This window comes from Taudactylus pleione, unplaced genomic scaffold, assembly GCF_031769625.1.
Source record: "Taudactylus pleione unplaced genomic scaffold, aTauple2 ptg000433l, whole genome shotgun sequence".
In the NCBI taxonomy this organism is placed as follows: domain Eukaryota; kingdom Metazoa; phylum Chordata; class Amphibia; order Anura; family Myobatrachidae; genus Taudactylus; species Taudactylus pleione.
Genome location: NW_028284835.1, coordinates 186,561 through 206,613, shown reverse-complemented (window position 1 = coordinate 206,613; position 20,053 = coordinate 186,561). Strand labels below are relative to the sequence as shown.

The 20,053-nt window shown below is 48.7% G+C and overlaps 2 protein-coding genes across 2 annotated transcripts in view; one reads left to right on the top strand and one right to left on the bottom strand.

The window, feature by feature from the left end:
• The window catches only part of VASH1 (vasohibin 1), a 28,341-nt gene extending 16,197 nt beyond the window's left edge, over positions 1-12,144 (top strand). Inside the window, exons 5-7 of the mRNA XM_088447460.1 lie at positions 9,085-9,466; positions 9,605-9,708; positions 11,639-12,144. Of these exons, the coding sequence (XP_088303586.1) occupies positions 9,085-9,466; positions 9,605-9,708; positions 11,639-11,708 (556 nt within the window). The 3' untranslated portion in view covers positions 11,709-12,144. The remainder of the gene's footprint in view (positions 1-9,084; positions 9,467-9,604; positions 9,709-11,638) is intronic.
• A 379-nt stretch (positions 12,145-12,523) lies between these two features.
• ANGEL1 (angel homolog 1) lies at positions 12,524-19,749 on the bottom strand. The gene is given in 9 exon segments (XM_088447524.1): positions 12,524-12,681; positions 13,482-13,645; positions 14,995-15,037; positions 15,130-15,240; positions 15,485-15,611; positions 15,696-16,129; positions 16,214-16,283; positions 17,743-17,759; positions 19,662-19,749. Coding segments are annotated over 9 exon segments (1,212 nt in total).
• Between the last annotated feature and the right edge of the window lie 304 nt (positions 19,750-20,053).

Here is a 20,053-nt window from a genome sequence, read left to right as displayed (position 1 = left end):
ATTCTGTCACTCAAATTAACAGGCCCTCACTGTTTTGCGAGCGCACAATTTCCGACCGCAATGACTGGTTGGCGCATGCGCATTACGACCCATATGCATGCGCAGATGTGCGAACATCGCTCGGAGCGAACGAGCAGCCGCTTACGAGCGGCTCTGAATCAGGCCCTGAGAGCACTGGACTAACGTGTGTAGTTCTCAATGATATACATATAAGTGGGAGCTGGGGAAATTGGCAGGTGAAGGCCCTGCTTGCAGGAGGAGGAACTCTATAAGAACTAGATACCCCCTGAGACTGCGGGCCATGCCCTAGATGAAGAGCAGATGATTAAAAAGAATGTCAAAGGGCGACCATCCTATCAGAGAAGAGGACATCTTAACTGAACAATGGTTATAAGTGGACGGAAAAATCCTGTCATCCCTATACGAGAAAAAGATTGAAGAGCTAGTACAGAAATACCATTTGTTCAATGTGTTATATGGGGGGACACAGGAATTGTAGAGTTGCTAGCAGGCTGGAGAAAATACACCACAAATTGAAATTGCAGGTCCATGACCACTAACTGTCTCCCTGCACTGGCCAGATCAGGACGTGGCGACAAGAGTCCTCGATATCCATAAAGAAGTTTCTCCCTGCTGAATGTCCACAGTCCAGTGAGAATCTGCAGATGAAAAGGAAGGTGGTGGTACACTCCATTGATGGTTCTGGAACAATTTCCAATGTTGGTGGTACACTCTAGTGATGGCTCTGGAACCGTCTCCAGTGGTGGTGGTGGTGGTATTGGAATAGTCTCCAGTAGTGGTGGTGGTACTGGAACAGTCTCCAGTGTTGGTGGTGGTACTGGAACTATCTCCAGTGGTGGTGATACTGGAACAGTCTCCAGTGGAGGAGGTGGTGGTACACTCCAGTGGTGTTACTGGAACCATCTCCAGTGGTTGTGGTGGTACACTCCAGTAATGGTACTGGAACTATCAACAGTGGTGGAGGTACACTCCAGTGGAGGTACTGGAACCGTCTCCAGTGGTTGTGGTACACTTCAGTGGTGGTACTGAAACCGTCTCCTCAGGAGTGTTTTCAGAGTTAGGAATAGAGCAAAATGGCAAAATGTGCATTCAGGAAATTACAACTGGTAAAAAAATTTAAAAAAGTACCTGGATATCCTTCGATGCTATACCCTGGAACAGGAGGATACCATACTTAGGCCAGATTTAGACCCAGGGCGATATTCAATTAGTTTCATGTCCGCAATAAATTTCCGCCTGACGGACTTTTCGCCTACATCGTGTGTTTTGGACGCGGAAACTTGTTGTGCGCGTCCCCTCTATTCACAGTATTCAGTTCCAAAAGACGCGAAAACGATGACCCGCGAAGTCAGAACAGGTGGAAAGTGGTGTCAGAATCGTGGAAATCAGCCTGACACCCCCAACAAGATGCACTAACATTGGGGAACAAAGTACATGTGCCCAAATAGCCCTAATGACGCTATTTTGGGTACTTAAGTTGTGTCAAAAGCTTCTTACTAGCGTTTTGATGGTCAGACACGCCTGCGTAAGTTCATCCACTCCCCCGTTTTCCTGGACCTTCCCATGTTACCATCCACAAACGGCACTATGTCACTCAAAGTAGCGCTCGGTCTTTGTGCTACGAGCCCACAATTCCTGATCGCAGTGACTGGTTCGCGCACGTCCACTGCGACTTATATGCATGCGCAGTTTGCAGCAATCGCCTGGCTGCAAGAGAGCGCAGCATAGCGAACGGGTCTGAATGAGCTCCTCTGTGTGACATAGCAGTACTCCTCACAGTGACTGTAGGTGGGGGTGCTGGGGATTCTGTGTGACAGCAGTACTCCTCACAGTGACTGTAGGTGGGGGTGCTGGGGATTCTGTGTGACAGCAGTACTCCTCACAGTGACTGTAGGAGGGGAAGTTGGGGATTTTGTATGACATTCCCCTGTATAACAGCAGTCCTCACAGTGACTGTAGGTGAGGGTGTTGGGGATTCTATGTGACATTGTCCTGTATAACCGCACTCTTTACAGTGACTGTAGGTGGGAGTGCTGGGGATTCTGGGTGACATAGCAGTACTCCTCACAGTGACTGTAGGTGGGGGTGTTGGGGATTCTATGTGACATTGTCCTGTATAACCGCACTCTTTACAGTGACTGTAGGTGGGGGTGCTTGGGATTCTGTGTGACATAGCAGTACTCCTCACAGTGACTGTAGGTGGCGGTGCTGGGGATTCTGTGTGACATAGCAGTACTCCTCACAGTGACTGTAGGAGGGGATGTTGGGGATTTTGTGTGACATTCCCCTGTATAACAGCAGTCTTCACAGTGACTGTAGGTGGGGGTGCTGGGGATTCTGGGTGACATAGCAGTACTCCTCACAGTGACTGTAGGTGGGGGTGTTGGGGATTCTATGTGACATTGTCCTGTATAACCGCACTCTTTACAGTGACTGTAGGTGGGGGTGCTGGGGATTCTGTGTGACATAGCAGTACTCCTCACAGTGACTGTAGGAGGGGATGTTGGGGATTTTGTGTGACATTCCCCTGTATAACAGCAGTCTTCACAGTGACTGTAGGTGGGAGTGCTGGGGATTCTGTGTGACATAGCAGTACTCCTCACAGTGACTGTAGGTGGGGGTGCTGGGGATTCTGTGTGACATAGCAGTACTCCTCACAGTGACTGTAGGAGGGGATGTTGGGGATTTTGTGTGACATTCCCCTGTATAACAGTACTCCTCACAGTGACTGTAGGTGGGGGTGTTGGGGATTCTATGTGACATTGTCCTGTATAACCGCACTCTTTACAGTGACTGTAGGTGGGGGTGCTGGGGATTCTGTGTGACATAGCAGTACTCCTCACAGTGACTGTAGGTGGCGGTGCTGGGGATTCTGTGTGACATAGCAGTACTCCTCACAGTGACTGTAGGAGGGGATGTTGGGGATTTTGTGTGACATTCCCCTGTATAACAGTACTCCTCACAGTGACTGTAGGTGGGGGTGTTGGGGATTCTATGTGACATTGTCCTGTATAACAGCAGTCTTCACAGTGACTGTAGGTGGGGGTGCTGGGGATTCTGTGTGACATAGCAGTACTCCTCACAGTGACTGTAGGTTGGGGTGTTGGGGATTCTATGTGACATTGTCCTGTATAACCGCACTCTTTACAGTGACTGTAGGTGGGGGTGCTGGGGGTTCTGTGTGACATAGCAGTACTCCTCACAGTGACTGTAGGTGGGGGTGCTGGGGATTCTGTGTGACAGCAGTACTCCTCACAGTGACTGTAGGTGGGGGTGCTGGGGATTCTGTGTGACATAGCAGTACTTCTCACAGTGACTGTAGGTGGGGGTGCTGGGGATTCTGTGTGACATAGCAGTACTCCTCACAGTGACTGTAGGTGGGGGTGCTGGGGATTCTGTGTGACATAGCAGTACTCCTCACAGTGACTGTAGGTGGGAGTGCTGGGGATTCTGTGTGACATAGCAGTACTCCTCACAGTGACTGTAGGTGTGAGGGCTGGGGATTCTGTGTGACATAGCAGTACTCCTCACAGTGACTGTAGGAGGGGATGTTGGAGATTTTGTGTGACATTCCCCTGTATAACAGCAGTCCTCACAGTGACTGTAGGTGGGGGTGTTGGGGATTCTATGTGACATTGTCCTGTATAACCGCACTCTTTACAGTGACTGTAGGTGGGGGTGCTGGGGATTCTGTGTGACATAGCAGTACTCCTCACAGTGACTGTAGGTGGGGGTGCTGGGGATTCTGTGTGACATAGCAGTACTCCTCACAGTGACTGTAGGTGGGAGTGCTGGGGTTTCTGTGTGACATAGCAGTACTCCTCACAGTGACTGTAGGTGGGGGTGTTGAGGATTCTGTGTGACACAGCAGTACTCCTCACAGTGACTGTAGGTGGGGGTGCTGGGGATTCTGTGTGACATAGCAGTACTCCTCACAGTGACTGTAGGTGGGGGTGCTGGGGATTCTGTGTGACATAGCAGTACTCCTCACAGTGACTGTAGGTGGGAGTGCTGGGGATTCTGTGTGACACAGCAGTATTCCTCACAGTGACTGTAGGTGGGAGTACTGGGGATTCTGTGTGACATAGCAGTACTCCTCACAGTGACTGTAGGTGGGGGTGCTGGGGATTCTGTGTGACATAGCAGTACTCCTCACAGTGACTGTAGGTGGGGGTGCTGGGGATTCTGTGTGACATAGCAGTACTCCTCACAGTGACTGTAGGTGGGGGTGCTGGGGATTTTGTGTGACACAGCAGTACTCCTCACAGTGACTGTAGGTGGGGGTGCTGGGGATTCTGTGTGACATAGCAGTACTCCTCACAGTGACTGTAGGTGGGGGTGCTGGGGATTCTGTGTGACATAGCAGTACTCCTCACAGTGACTGTAGGTGGGGGTGCTGGGGATTCTGTGTGACATAGCAGTACTTCTCACAGTGACTGTAGGTGGGGGTGCTGGGGATTCTGTGTGACATAGCAGTACTCCTCACAGTGACTGTAGGTGGGGGTGCTGGGGATTTTGTGTGACACAGCAGTACTCCTCACAGTGACTGTAGGTGGGGGTGCTGGGGATTCTGTGTGACACAGCAGTACTCCTCACAGTGACTGTAGGTTGGGGTGTTGGGGATTCTATGTGACATTGTCCTGTATAACCGCACTCTTTACAGTGACTGTAGGTGGGGGTGCTGGGGGTTCTGTGTGACATAGCAGTACTCCTCACAGTGACTGTAGGTGGGGGTGCTGGGGATTCTGTGTGACACAGCAGTACTCCTCACAGTGACTGTAGGTGGGGGTGCTGGGGATTCTGTGTGACATAGCAGTACTCCTCACAGTGACTGTAGGTGGGGGTGTTGGGGATTCTATGTGACATTGTCCTGTATAACCGCACTCTTTACAGTGACTGTAGGTGGGAGTGCTGGGGATTCTGTGTGACATAGCAGTACTCCTCACAGTGACTGTAGGTGGGGGTGTTGGGGATTCTATGTGACATTGTCCTGTATAACCGCACTCTTTACAGTGACTGTAGGTGGGGGTGCTGGGGATTCTGTGTGACATAGCAGTACTCCTCACAGTGACTGTAGGTGGGGGTGCTGGGGATTCTGTGTGACACAGCAGTACTCCTCACAGTGACTGTAGGTGGGAGTGCTGGTGTTTCTGTGTGACAGCAGTACTCCTCACAGTGACTGTAGGTGGGGGTGCTGGGGATTCTGTGTGACATAGCAGTACTTCTCACAGTGACTGTAGGTGGGGGTGCTGGGGATTCTGTGTGACATAGCAGTACTCCTCACAGTGACTGTAGGTGGGGGTGCTGGGGATTCTGTGACATAGCTGTACTCCTCACAGTGACTGTAGGTGGGAGTGCTGGGGATTCTGTGTGACACAGCAGTACTCCTCACAGTGACTGTAGGTGGGAGTGCTGGGGTTTCTGTGTGACACAGCGGTACTCCTCACAGTGACTGTAGGTGGGAGTGCTGGGGATTCTGTGTGACATAGCAGTACTCCTCACAGTGACTGTAGGTGGGAGTGCTGGGGATTCTGTGTGACACAGCAGTATTCCTCACAGTGACTGTAGGTGGGAGTACTGGGGATTCTGTGTGACATAGCAGTACTCCTCACAGTGACTGTAGGTGGAAGTGCTGGGGATTCTGTGTGACACAGCAGTACTCCTCACAGTGACTGTAGGTGGGAGTGCTGGGGTTTCTGTGTGACACAGCGGTACTCCTCACAGTGACTGTAGGTGGGAGTGCTGGGGATTCTGTGTGACATAGCAGTACTCCTCACAGTGACTGTAGGTGGGAGTGCTGGGGATTCTGTGTGACATAGTAGTACTCCTCACTGACTGTAGGTGGGAGTGCTGGGGATTCTGTGTGACACCGCAGTACTCCTCACAGTGACTGTAGGTGGGAGTGCTGGGGATTCTGTGTGACATAGCAGTACTCCTCACAGTGACTGTAGGTGGGAGTGCTGGGGATTCTGTGTGACACAGCAGTATTCCTCACAGTGACTGTAGTTGGGAGTACTGGGGATTCTGTGTGACATAGCAGTACTCCTCACAGTGACTGTAGGTGGGAGTACTGGGGATTCTGTGTGACATAGCAGTACTCCTCACAGTGACTGTAGGTGGGGGTGCTGGGGATTCTGTGTGACATAACAGTACTCCTCACAGTGACTGTAGGTGGGGGTGCTGGGGATTCTGTGTGACACAGCAGTATTCCTGACAGTGACTGTAGGTGGGAGTACTGGGGATTCTGTGTGACACAGCAGTATTCCTCACAGTGACTGTAGGTGGGAGTACTGGGGATTCTGTGTGACATAGCAGTACTCCTCACAGTGACTGTAGGTGGGGGTGCTGGGGATTCTGTGTGACATAGCAGTACTCCTCACAGTGACTGTAGGTGGGGGTGTTGGGGATTCTATGTGACATTGTCCTGTATAACCGCACTCTTTACAGTGACTGTAGGTGGGGGTGCTGGGGATTCTGTGTGACATAGCAGTACTCCTCACAGTGACTGTAGGTGGGGGTGCTGGGGATTCTGTGTGACACAGCAGTACTCCTCACAGTGACTGTAGGTGGGAGTGCTGGGGTTTCTGTGTGACAGCAGTACTCCTCACAGTGACTGTAGGTGGGGGTGCTGGGGATTCTGTGTGACATAGCAGTACTTCTCACAGTGACTGTAGGTGGGGGTGCTGGGGATTCTGTGTGACATAGCAGTACTCCTCACAGTGACTGTAGGTGGGGGTGCTGGGGATTCTGTGACATAGCTGTACTCCTCACAGTGACTGTAGGTGGGAGTGCTGGGGATTCTGTGTGACACAGCAGTACTCCTCACAGTGACTGTAGGTGGGAGTGCTGGGGTTTCTGTGTGACACAGCGGTACTCCTCACAGTGACTGTAGGTGGGAGTGCTGGGGATTCTGTGTGACATAGCAGTACTCCTCACAGTGACTGTAGGTGGGAGTGCTGGGGATTCTGTGTGACACAGCAGTATTCCTCACAGTGACTGTAGGTGGGAGTACTGGGGATTCTGTGTGACATAGCAGTACTCCTCACAGTGACTGTAGGTGGAAGTGCTGGGGATTCTGTGTGACACAGCAGTACTCCTCACAGTGACTGTAGGTGGGAGTGCTGGGGTTTCTGTGTGACACAGCGGTACTCCTCACAGTTACTGTAGGTGGGAGTGCTGGGGATTCTGTGTGACATAGCAGTACTCCTCACAGTGACTGTAGGTGGGAGTGCTGGGGATTCTGTGTGACATAGTAGTACTCCTCACTGACTGTAGGTGGGAGTGCTGGGGATTCTGTGTGACACCGCAGTACTCCTCACAGTGACTGTAGGTGGGAGTGCTGGGGATTCTGTGTGACATAGCAGTACTCCTCACAGTGACTGTAGGTGGGAGTGCTGGGGATTCTGTGTGACACAGCAGTATTCCTCACAGTGACTGTAGTTGGGAGTACTGGGGATTCTGTGTGACATAGCAGTACTCCTCACAGTGACTGTAGGTGGGAGTACTGGGGATTCTGTGTGACATAGCAGTACTCCTCACAGTGACTGTAGGTGGGGGTGCTGGGGATTCTGTGTGACATAACAGTACTCCTCACAGTGACTGTAGGCGGGGGTGCTGGGGATTCTGTGTGACACAGCAGTATTCCTGACAGTGACTGTAGGTGGGAGTACTGGGGATTCTGTGTGACACAGCAGTATTCCTCACAGTGACTGTAGGTGGGAGTACTGGGGATTCTGTGTGACATAGCAGTACTCCTCACAGTGACTGTAGGTGGGGGTGCTGGGGATTCTGTGTGACATAGCAGTACTCCTCACAGTGACTGTAGGTGGGGGTGCTGGGGATTTTGTGTGACACAGCAGTACTCCTCACAGTGACTGTAGGTGGGGGTGCTGGGGATTCTGTGTAACATTCCCCTGTATAACCATTCTCCTCACAGTGACTGTAGGTGGGAGTGCTGGGGATTCTGTGTGACATAGTAGTACTCCTCACTGACTGTAGGTGGGAGTGCTGGGGATTCTGTGTGACACCGCAGTACTCCTCACAGTGACTGTAGGTGGGAGTGCTGGGGATTCTGTGTGACATAGCAGTACTCCTCACAGTGACTGTAGGTGGGAGTGCTGGGGATTCTGTGTGACACAGCAGTATTCCTCACAGTGACTGTAGTTGGGAGTACTGGGGATTCTGTGTGACATAGCAGTACTCCTCACAGTGACTGTAGGTGGGAGTACTGGGGATTCTGTGTGACATAGCAGTACTCCTCACAGTGACTGTAGGTGGGGGTGCTGGGGATTCTGTGTGACATAACAGTACTCCTCACAGTGACTGTAGGTGGGGGTGCTGGGGATTCTGTGTGACACAGCAGTATTCCTCACAGTGACTGTAGGTGGGAGTACTGGGGATTCTGTGTGACATAGCAGTACTCCTCACAGTGACTGTAGTTGGGAGTACTGGGGATTCTGTGTGACATAGCAGTACTCCTCACAGTGACTGTAGGTGGGGGTGCTGGGGATTCTGTGTGACATAGCAGTACTCCTCACAGTGACTGTAGGTGGGGGTGCTGGGGATTTTGTGTGACACAGCAGTACTCCTCACAGTGACTGTAGGTGGGGGTGCTGGGGATTCTGTGTAACATTCCCCTGTATAACCATTCTCCTCACAGTGACTGTAGGTGGGGGTGCTGGGGATTCTGTGTGACATAGCAGTACTCCTCACAGTGACTGTAGGTGGGGGTGCTAGGGATTCTGTGTGACATAGCAGTACTCCTCACAGTGACTGTAGGTGGGGGTGCTGGGGATTTTGTGTGACACAGCAGTACTCCTCACAGTGACTGTAGGTGGGGGTGCTGGGGATTCTGTGTGACACAGCAGTACTCCTCACAGTGACTGTAGGTGGGGGTGCTGGGGATTCTGTGATCATACCGGTGTAGAATATTCCTCACGCAGCAGAGCTTTGCACGATCTGATCATGGAGGGACATTTATAACTCTTGGAACAAGCTTTCAGTCATTTAGTAATCCATATACTGTATTTGTGAAGAAATATTATCCTAAACCCTCATCCACAGCTACCTGACTAACAACATCTCCGGGCTTGAGCGTTTCCCCATCAGCTTCAAGACTCAATTCTCCGGGGGTTGTTTCCGGCATATTGTGCTAGGCTTACACTGGGGAGGACATTTCGGGGCCGTTGGAATAAGCCGAAGAGAAGATCTGATGTACAAGCCGCTCCGCTACCGAACGCTGAGCGATCTGATGGCGGATTTTCAGGAAGCGTATGCACGCTGCTGGCACACTCTGTGGAAAGTGAAGATTGGCCCCTATGTGTCACATGACCCGCACAGTGTGGAGCAGATTGACTGGAAGCACTCAGTGCTCGATGTGCAGGAACTAGGCGTGGAGGCTCTGCGCAGGGAGCTGGAACGTCACAGCAGGGAGATGCGACTCAGGGTGAGGAGAGAAGCAATGATGATGGGGGAGGGGGGCAGCTGTGACGAGGTGAGATGGGGAAGGGAGAAGAACAGCAGCGGTGATAATGGGAGGAGGAGAAGGCGGACAGTAGTGGTGATAACCCTTTTTTTCTTTCAGATATCCAAGGGACCCCCATCACCTAAAGACCGGAAGAGGGATATTACCTCTTCCCCCCAGCGAGGACAGTCCAGTCCTCACCGCAGGGAGCGGCCAGACAGACGGTAAGATGCAGCCATCTTATCCTATATCACCATACTTAAATGGTTGACTTATACATGTCCTGATGCGGCCTTCGCTAAATATATTGATTATTATTATACATCTGAGCTTTTCCTCCATGACTGTATGTTATCAGCCTGAGCTATGACTGTGCTGTATGCTAGGCAATGAGAACAGTCCTGTGACATAACCAGAAAAAGTATATGTGAGCAATAGTACAGACAGTGGGTGAATAAAAAATGATTTATTAACAATAAAATGTATATTCATAGGCAGTATCACTTTAGAAGACAAATAGGCATAATACAGCAATAGATATTTCTAAAGCCAGACAAACAGTATAAAAAAGTATCAATGTTGTATCATTTGTTTTCTTATAATAAGCTGACACCTTGTGGTTCTTAATAAGCAGAGTCAATCCGCGTACGGAGTGGTAGAGTAATGATAGTAAATAGGTTTCTTACCACTAAAATGATACTCTGAGCTGCATATCTCCCGTTTATATTAAAGGTCTTATAGCCGTAACCGCTCGGGTATAAAGGTATCACATCGTTGTTTTTAAATAATGCTGTTGCTTGCAGAAAACGGTTCCCGTTTCATCCATAACCGGAGGTGGTACTCACAGGTAGCGTACTGGAGACCTCTGGAAATCCTCCTGTATGTGGCCACGGGTCCTTTACGATGTACCGGGTGTGCTTCAAGTGAGACCTGTTTGTATACTCTCTGAGCCGGCCACAGTGATCACGGTTCGAGCCTGCACATGGCAGTGCGTGGTCGCTGTGCAGCCCAGTGGTAACCGCCCCGAGTAGGTAGCCGTTACCCACTGTCTTGGACTAGCCCTCACATATTCTTTTTCTGTATATTTGGACAGAAGACCACAATTCAGCAATGCATGTTAGAGGTTGCTCAGTAGGAGGGTATATAGATGACAATTGTAGGAATTATAATGCCCCACTGCTTTTATATCTGTTTTGTATGACTAATGTTCACTGCTGCTGACCACAATCTCATGGGCTTCAGCATTAAAGATAGGTTCCAAATATTAAAAGAAGTAGCCTGTTGAATGCATCCCCCTTCCTGCCCTCCTGGATGCATGGATGGGACCCATGCTGGAGGCATGGATGGGAGCCCTTCCGGATGCATGGATGGGTCCTGTGCTGGAGGCATGGATGGGAGCTCTCCCGGATGCATGGATGGGGGCCGTGCTGGAGGCATGGATGGGGGCCGTGCTGGAGGCATGGATGGGAGCCATGCTGGAGGCATGGATGGGGACCGTGCTGGAGGCATGGATGGGGGCCGTGCTGGAGGCATGGATGGGGGCCGTGCTGGAGGCATGGATGGGGGCCGTGCTGGAGGCATGGATGGGGGCCGTGCTGGAGGCATGGATGGGGGCCGTGCTGCAGGCATGGATGGGGGCCGTGCTGGAGGCATGGATGGGGGCCGTGCTGGAGGCATGGATGGGGGCCGTGCTGGAGGCATGGATGGGGGCCGTGCTGGAGGCATGGATGGGGGCCGTGCTGGAGGCATGGATGGGGGCCGTGCTGGAGGCATGGATGGGGGCCGGCCTGGAGGCATGGATGGGGGCCGGCCTGGAGGATGGATGGGACCTGTGCTGGAGGCATGGATGGGAGCCCTCCCGGATGCATGGATGGGAGCTGTGCTGGAGGCATGGATGGGAGCCCTCCTGGATGCATGGATGGGAGCCGTGCTGGAGGCATGGATGGGAGCCCTCCCGGATGCATGGATGGGAGCCCTCCCGGATGCATGAATGGGAGCTGTGCTGGAGGCACGGGCAGCGTTGCAGTGTCCTCTTTTCGCCCTGTGCTATATATTAGATTACGTTGTTGTGGTGCTACACATTTTCTGCAGGTGAATGGTAGGACCTTTAGAGGCACCAAAGACCATCTTCTATTTTGTTTTATTTCTCTTCAGGTTATCTGGGGAAAAACCTGCAGACCCCAACTCTCTACCGGACCTCGGCGGCTACCAGATCCGGGTCTGAGAAGAGACCACCCACAGTATGACCTCACATTTTTCAGCCTCTTCATGCTACCTGTGATGCCCCCTTCCTCCACTAGTACAGTGACGCAAAGGGACCCCGGGCCGATATCAGATTGGGGCAACTTGTTCCTGTGTCAATGAAATGTGAAAGTTGAGGTGCAGGAACAAGATGGCATTGGGGGGGTGTACAGTATAGCGGGGAGGGGTCAGTTAATAACCACTACGGGGTAAAGGGCTACAGGTCAGTATTAACCCTTTGCAGATTGCCTTATCACCAAGCCATGTGTGCCAGCCTATCAGGACCCAGTAATTGCTCTCACGTCCGATGTATCATGTGAATGCAACGGCCTAGCGGAGAACCTTGTTTTCTGACCATATATTTTCCTTATTTATCCCAGCACTTTTACACTGAATTCCCAATAAACAAGTAAACTCTTCCTCGTCTATTCCTTGTACAGTGTGTAAAAAAACTCAACTCATTCTGGTGTATGACAAGCAACATATAATTCATGTTATCGTTATACATTTACACACTGCCAACAAATCCTTAATCTGCTCCCACACTGCGAACGTCAGCTCTCACTACACCCTTCTGTGAACACGTGTACAAGCCCAGTAAACATTCCACCCTCTGATACCACACGCCAAGAGGCTGGGGACGAGAGCCTGCACTGAATGACGTTTCGCTCATTGTGGGTTGCAGTTCAGTTAAACCAAACCTAAAATCAAACCAAATGGAGAAATAATTTAAGACAAATGTCCCCCGTACCCAGGCGAATTCTCCACACCGGATGGTAAACTCTGCATCACGATTGGTCACTCCGACAGTTCCAAGCTGAACCGGGCCATGAGGTGGAGGTGGTCTGAGCTGCAGTATGGGTTTAGAAGCACCTGTCCGGCCCACAAATTTCCCTCGGAGAGAAGGCACAACCGCCCCAAATGCTTTAACTGACCGTCCTGGTAGAAGCGTAGACCTAGTATACACAGGGACAAGTGTGTAACATCATCACACACAGTGACTACACAAGACTGAGATACCATCAGTAACATGGAGTACCATCACAGCCTCACACACACTTACACAGGCTCTGACCATACTCAGGAATTACTAACCTTATCACACACAGTGACTACACAAGACTGAGAAACCATCAGTAACATGGACTACCATCAAAGCCTCACACACACTTGCACAAGCTCTCACCTTACTCAGGAATTGCTAACATCATCGCATGCAGTGATTACACAAGACTGCAAAACCATCGGTAACATGGTGTACCATCACAGCATCACACACACTTACACAGGCTCTGACCTTACTCAGGAATTACTAACCTCATCACACACAGTGACTACACAAGACTGAGAAACCATCAGTAACATGGAGTACCATCACAGCCTCACACACACTTACACAGGCTCTGACCTTACTCAGGAATTACTAACCTCATCACACACAGTGACTACACAAGACTGAGAGACCATCAGTAACATGGAGTACCATCACAGCCTCACACACACTTACACAGGCTCTGACCTTACTCAGGAATTACTAACATCATCACACGCTATGAGACTGCGTAGGGCATCGCAGTGGATAATTTATGCATGCCCCTGCAACGGTGTTTAAACGCACTGGCATGCCTGCGTTCTGCCAACCCCAAACGGTGCTTCCTGGCATTCACTCTGCGATGGGACTGCGTAGCCATTGCGATCACAGTCCCAATCGCAGTGGAGTGTTCGCGTACCGCAATGCATGCTCAGAACGCACAGCCTTGGGCGGTCTTTATCGGGAATGGCTCGGCAGAATAAAAGATGTAATCTACAGTGCTCCTTACACCCAGCGGCATGGTGGTCACTTCAGGGCGGCCTTTGGCCGGCAGGAAATGGTTATATGCAGAGGTCAGGTTAAGGTGATGCTGGAGGAAAAGGGGTGACCTACAAGCAAAGAGACAGCAGGCGATTGTTGTGTCCAGTTTATCATGCTACGTATAGAGCTGATGCACCCACAAATATATCACAGTATGTGCCGCCTGCATTAAGTGCTAGGAAGATAAATAACAATACAGTACGTTATATACTGCCCTCTAGTGGCCGAATGCAGGGCAGATATATTACAGATCTCCAAACGCATCCAGGACATGCACAGATTACTACAGGAACAGAAATGACATTATATATAACAGATACCTTTGTGGGATAATTAGGATAACCAGTAAGTAACATATATCAGGTCTGATCTGGCTCATTCGATCCTGTGTACTACAGATGTGTCACTAATACCCTTACAGGGACAATGGAGAGGAAGCTGCAAGCCGATGGCAACTCCACATGATAATAAAATATCACGATCCCCAGGACATTCCCATGTTACTATGTGACTGGTGTCACTTACATTCTGTTGCTGCTCTAGAGGCTGCTCCAGGTCTCACAGACAGGGTAGGGATAGATTCGAGGGGACCCTCTAAATGCCGGATAACATTTTATGGAGGGTCCAGTAAACAGCGGTGAGGGGTCTGTCGCAGCTCCACTGCAGTTAAGAGTCAATGCTCATTACATATTAAACAGCAATCAGAACATTGATGAGGTATTTTTTTTGTATTGCAGGGGATTTAGATACAGTACCTTCCATAAAACTGAAAAGGAATATTTTAGTTATATCTTTGTCCACTTTATCTCTCGCCAAGGCTTAGTACATAGAGCCCCAAAGTACCGACCAATCAGCTCCTAACTGCCACTTTACAGGCTGAGTTTGAAAAATGACAGGAGCGGATTGGTTGGTACTTTGGGGTCTATGTACTAAGGCTTGGAGACACATAAAGTGGATGAAGATAAAGTACTAACCAATTAGGTCCTAATGGTCATTTTTCAAACCCAGAGCTGATTGGTTGGTACTTTATCATTCCCCGAGGTTTAGCGCATCTTCCCCCCAGGTCAACAGTTATGGTGTCGACATTGTTGAAATGTCAACATTATGCAGAATGCCGACACTAGAGAGGCTGCGGGAGGGGGGGGGTTCAGGGTTATGGGTAGCGTACTCATTGCCGCAGGATCAGATGAACTCCGGTCCCAGAAGACACCGTTGCATCGCCAGAGCCGCTGCCAGGTAAACTAAGCCGCTGCACCGCTGGGACACAGTTTGTCAACATTGTAATCGTGTCGACATTTTGTCAGTATCAACGAGGTCGATGTCCATAAGATATACCCCACCCGAATTTCAAAGATCTGTTGAGCGATTCGTAGCGTTGCATATCATATCCCAATTAGGTCACTGGGTTCTTAACTACCTGAGTAGTGGGGCTCCGGAGTTGTCTGGCTGTAAATCAAAGGCTGGCCCAGCAAGCGGATATGTGGAAGAGACAGAATAAGAGCAGTTTCATAAACTGGACCAAACTTACCTTCTCATCTTCTCACCCACCTACCTGGCTTATTATCGGTCACTACCTGGATCAGAGCTAGATGTACGAGGCGCTGTATAGCACAGTCACAGTAGCGGAGATGCAAGAGGCCTTCGCGGTTGTACGTTCGTCTCTCTAAAAGCGGAAATTCATAAACTGAGACCCCCTGACTGGCTGCATATTAATGATGTTAAAGGGGAATTCCATCTTCAGAGTTTTCTACTCTGGGCAGATACAACAGATCTGTGTGTAAACACAATTACAGCTAATTTACCCAACTTGCCAAGGACAACAACCATGAATCTGCCTGGAGTACAACTGGAGTTCCCCTTTAGGAAATACGAAACATTTGCTGTGTGAATGTGCTGGATCATCTTACTTGTGGCCGGCGGTGCCTGCGGTGTTACATACTGGCAGTGGTCATTGATCCCCAGTATATCCGGCCACAGAGGAGAATACAGAGGCCCTTCATAGGGTTTAGTAGAGAACTGATTCTGTCCTGAGACCTGTGAAGTACAAGTCGTGTCAGATAAATGGGAACCCTTCCCAACAGTTCCCCCCCCCCAGTGTCGTCCCCTTCCACTGCCCACCTTATAAGCTGGCAGACCAATGTAGTTCAGGACACAATTGTACAGCAGCTGGTAGAGTGGAGAGTTGGGTGTTGTATTCTGATCTCCACACAGGATGATAGGGCAATGAGAGCCCTTAGTGGACCCAGATAACTTATTCACCTCTGCCAGTAAAAGTCCAGTTGTGCCAGCTTAATGTCCCCTTTGAGGAGTGGAGAGGAGGTGTGTATTTGCCACACAGAGTGGAGGAGGTTGGCACCCATCTTGTATGCCCTCAGCGAGCGTTGGCTGCAGTAAGAGTATGAGGCCAACATTGTCACAGTTTAACAGGTCAATCCCAGGTCGGAAAAACTCGGCATGGCTCTCGGAGAGTAGCGTGAAGCGGTCAGCTTTGAAGCGGGTACAACAGCCATCAATTTTCCCGCCAGTCTTTTGCTTGTAGTGAGAGCTGTACCCTGAGGAGACAGAGAGAGGTATTAACCAATTCCCATAAGTCTTCGCTTCTGACTGGCACCAATGTCACCCGCACAATGAGTTACCAAATGCAGAGAGGGTGGGCTGCACGTGCTGCCTGTAATGGTCTTCTTGTACCTCCTGAAGACAGAGAATCTGAAGAAGCAGCACACGTCACATACAGAGTTGAGACTGAGTAACATGTATAGGCATATAAAGGAGACGTCATCTAAAGGAGCCCACAGGGAGAGGCAACAGGCAGCCATAGGACAATACAGTCAGTGGTGGGTAATGGGGGAAGTTAGGCAGAGGTAGCTAGAGCTACAAAGTAAATATATGCCGATACATAGATGTAGAAGCAGTGTGAGGTCATTATTGAGGGTCCCTTCATACAACCCCACTTAGCTGCTACGCCTTAGCTCTCTCACTCGCCTAGTGTTTCCCATCAGACTCTGGGCCCTACACTAGTGGTATGGAAACGACTTAGGGGTTTGGTTTGTGTCTCTTTAATTCAATCACCTCTTACTCCATCATTGGACAATCCTGCATTTCCTCCTGGTGTTTCTCAGCAGGCTTTCAAATACTGGGCACAGGCGGAGATATCACGGATCGGACAGTTGCTGGACCCTTCCCGAGTGATGCCTTTTACGGATATTCAAGCTCAGCGGCTTTTACCCAATAACGAGATGTGGTGGTACCTCCAGGTAAAACATTTTCTCCAAGCAAAAGTCCTTTCTATAGGGACTCACAGTTTAATGCCTTTTGAGTAATTGGTGCTGTCCCCAGCTTCTCCCACTCATGTATTTTCCATCATATATAAAGTCTTAATTGAAAAGCGTTTTTCTACGTTTCCCAAATTCACTAGAAACCAGGATAGAGACCTTGGTATGGATATCATCGATACTCCATGGTCTTCTATCTTTGAAAAGTCTTGGTGTAGTTCCACCAACATACTAACTATTAAGACTCATTTTATTTATTTATTTTATATCTGTTTATTTATTGCAAAAAAAATGAAACATTGAAACAGATAGCATCATAACAGAGAAAAAATATAATACCAGACAAAGGTCAACATATTAAGAGTCCACAAAATATGCGCTAGTCGACAAAGCGAAACAGAAAGAAGTCTCCAAATACCAGTCCAGCTGATCACAATGAGGACCACTGTAGACAATCTTCGGTATGATCACAGGTACATAACATAGCAAATCGATATATATTTCACTAGCAATTAAATTGATGACAAATAAAAAATAATCAATAATAATAAAATATAATAATGTATAACTACACAAATACAATATTACTAAATTAAAAGAAAATAGGGGGGAGGGAGGAATGACAAGCAAAGTCTGAGGGTCAAAGATGGGGGAGAACGTTTCACAGACCTGCTCTCTATAAAAGTTCTCGAATATATCAGTGTATATTTGAGGGAGAGGGTGGCTATAACCATTACAGTAAATGAGCATTAAAAGGCTAATAGGAGATATTATTCGATATAGGAGTTGATATAAGTAACACTCAGTAGACTCGCAAATTTTATTGATAATGGGATTGAGTAGTAATGTCCAGGTGGGAAATATAAGTGCCCCATTTTTTTCTGAAATCTTACCATTCCCTTCTCAACACCTGGAAGAGTTGACAGACGATCAAAATATAAAATCTGCAGTAACATGTGTTTGACTGTCATCAGAAAAAGGAGGGGTTTTGATAGTCCTGTTCAACAAAATGGCCTTTTTGGCAATCGTCACTATTGTTGTGAGTAATGGGAGCACTGAGTGAGATACTATTAATAAAGTTTACAATTTTATCCCAAAATTTACGAATGCGGCCACACTCCCAGAAATTGTGAAAGAAGTCAGCTTTAGAGGCTCCACATTTCAAACATTTTCCTGATTCTTCCAATACTATATGAGCTCTTTGACTTTGTGAGATATATGCTCTATTAAGTACTTTAAAATGTATTTCTTGTAATCTTGCAGATTGTAGTAGCTTCATAGTAGAGTCATAGTACTTAAATAGAGGGTGGTTAGGGATCACTTGTGACCATCTCAAAGTACACCTCCTCCAAAGTTTCTCTGTCTTTAACAGTTTGCAAATCGGTCATTAAAAGCTTAGGGCCTGATTCAGAGCCGGTCGCTATTTGCGGTCATTCGTTCGAAAAAAAGGGGTGGCTATTCAAATGAACCGTTCGCTCTTTGCGGTCTGTTCACGCCTCTATGTCTGAACGAGCGAACAAAACTTGTGGTCGTTTTTTGGATAACTACGCCCCCTGGCCGCTCACATCCTACGTCATGTCCGCTATTTATTAGATTAATCGAGTACATCGACCAGCGTATGAACTGCTCGCAATTGTTGTGGTTGGTTTTTGCTACCACAAATTTGCAAGCAGTTTGACTATAAAATAACCCAGTGACGTGGTCAGTGACGCTGCTGTATTAATTATGCACACCCATAAAACGCCCGTTTTGACCTTTTGGCACGCCTGCGTTCTGATCTCCACTCCCCGTTTTCAAGCACCTTCCCCTGTTACCACCCACATACGCCTCCTCCTGTCACTCATATTAGCAGGCATTCGCTATTTAGCGAACAAACGATTTTCGGCCGCACTGACTGGTTCGCGCATGCGTATTACGATCCGTACGCATGCGCAGTTGGGCAAACATCGCTCGGAACGAACGAGCGGCTCTGAATCAGGCCCTTAGTGTTATAAGCATTAGAGGTCAAGAAAGAAAATAGAGAACTTAAGGCATCCTCTATCTCTGGGTGCAACATAGGAGATGGCATAGTTTGGATAAAATGCCTTATCTGTAAGTGCATATAAAAATTAGTAATGGGTAAATTAAATTTAGTTTTCATTTCCTGGAAAGTAAGAAGTTTAATACCAGGATCAAAGACATCCCTGATAGCTGCCCAACCCCTATCATGCCAGACAAGAAAGTCGGCATCCTCAAGGCCTGGGCTAAAAGATTTATTACCCCCAAAAAGTAGTGTATTTAGAACTCTGAGGATTACGTCCAAGTCTGCGATTAATTGCCAACCAAGCCTTATATGTGTAATAAAAATATTTTCCAGTAGCTGAGGAGGAAGTAATGATTTAGGCGTATGTAAAAGAGTGCTAAATGTATTGCTGAATAAGAGTCATGACCTAAACACTAATCTATAATATATCTAAAATGTATCGCATTAGAAAAATCTAATAAATTGGGGACACCTAAAACTCCATTTTGTCTAGTGCGTTTTAATTTAACCCGATGCTACTTTAGGTTTCCCGTTTTGCCATAAAAATGTTGTAAATAGTTTAGAGCAGAGCTTTATGTCTCTTTGAGATATAGCTACGGAAAGCATTTGTATTAAATATGACAAATTAGGGAAAATTATAAGTAGAGCAATGCGGCCCAATAATTATAATGGAAGATATAACCAGTCATTTAGCATTTTAGTTATTTTGGCCAGCAAAGGGGTGTGGTTAGCAGCACATAATTTAGAACTGGAGGATGTAATAAAGTTTTCAAGATACTTAAGACTGACCTTCGCATGTATAAATTGTGCACAAATCAAGGGCAAGGAAGAAGCTTGAGAAGGAAGACCCAATGTCACGGCCAGAGTTTCTCGGCATGGTGGTCACTGGGTATTACCTGTGAGGTCGTTATGGCGGGGGGTCTCTGGCATTGGTGCTGGTGTTTGGCCCCTCGCATTGGCTACGTGTGGTTCTGTGCGGGCACATTGTCACTAGGCCTGGTGAGGTCTGGCGGTGTTTCCGTTCTGTTGGCATGGGCGCCGCCACCTTGCCTGCGGCCATGTGATTCCAGCTGTCCAATCCTGGTAAGTCATGTGCTCATTCCAGCCAGTCACAGCGCAGCACCTGGTATTTAGGAAGGTCCAGAGCCTTCCTTCCTTGGCCAGTGCAACGTGTTTCTCAG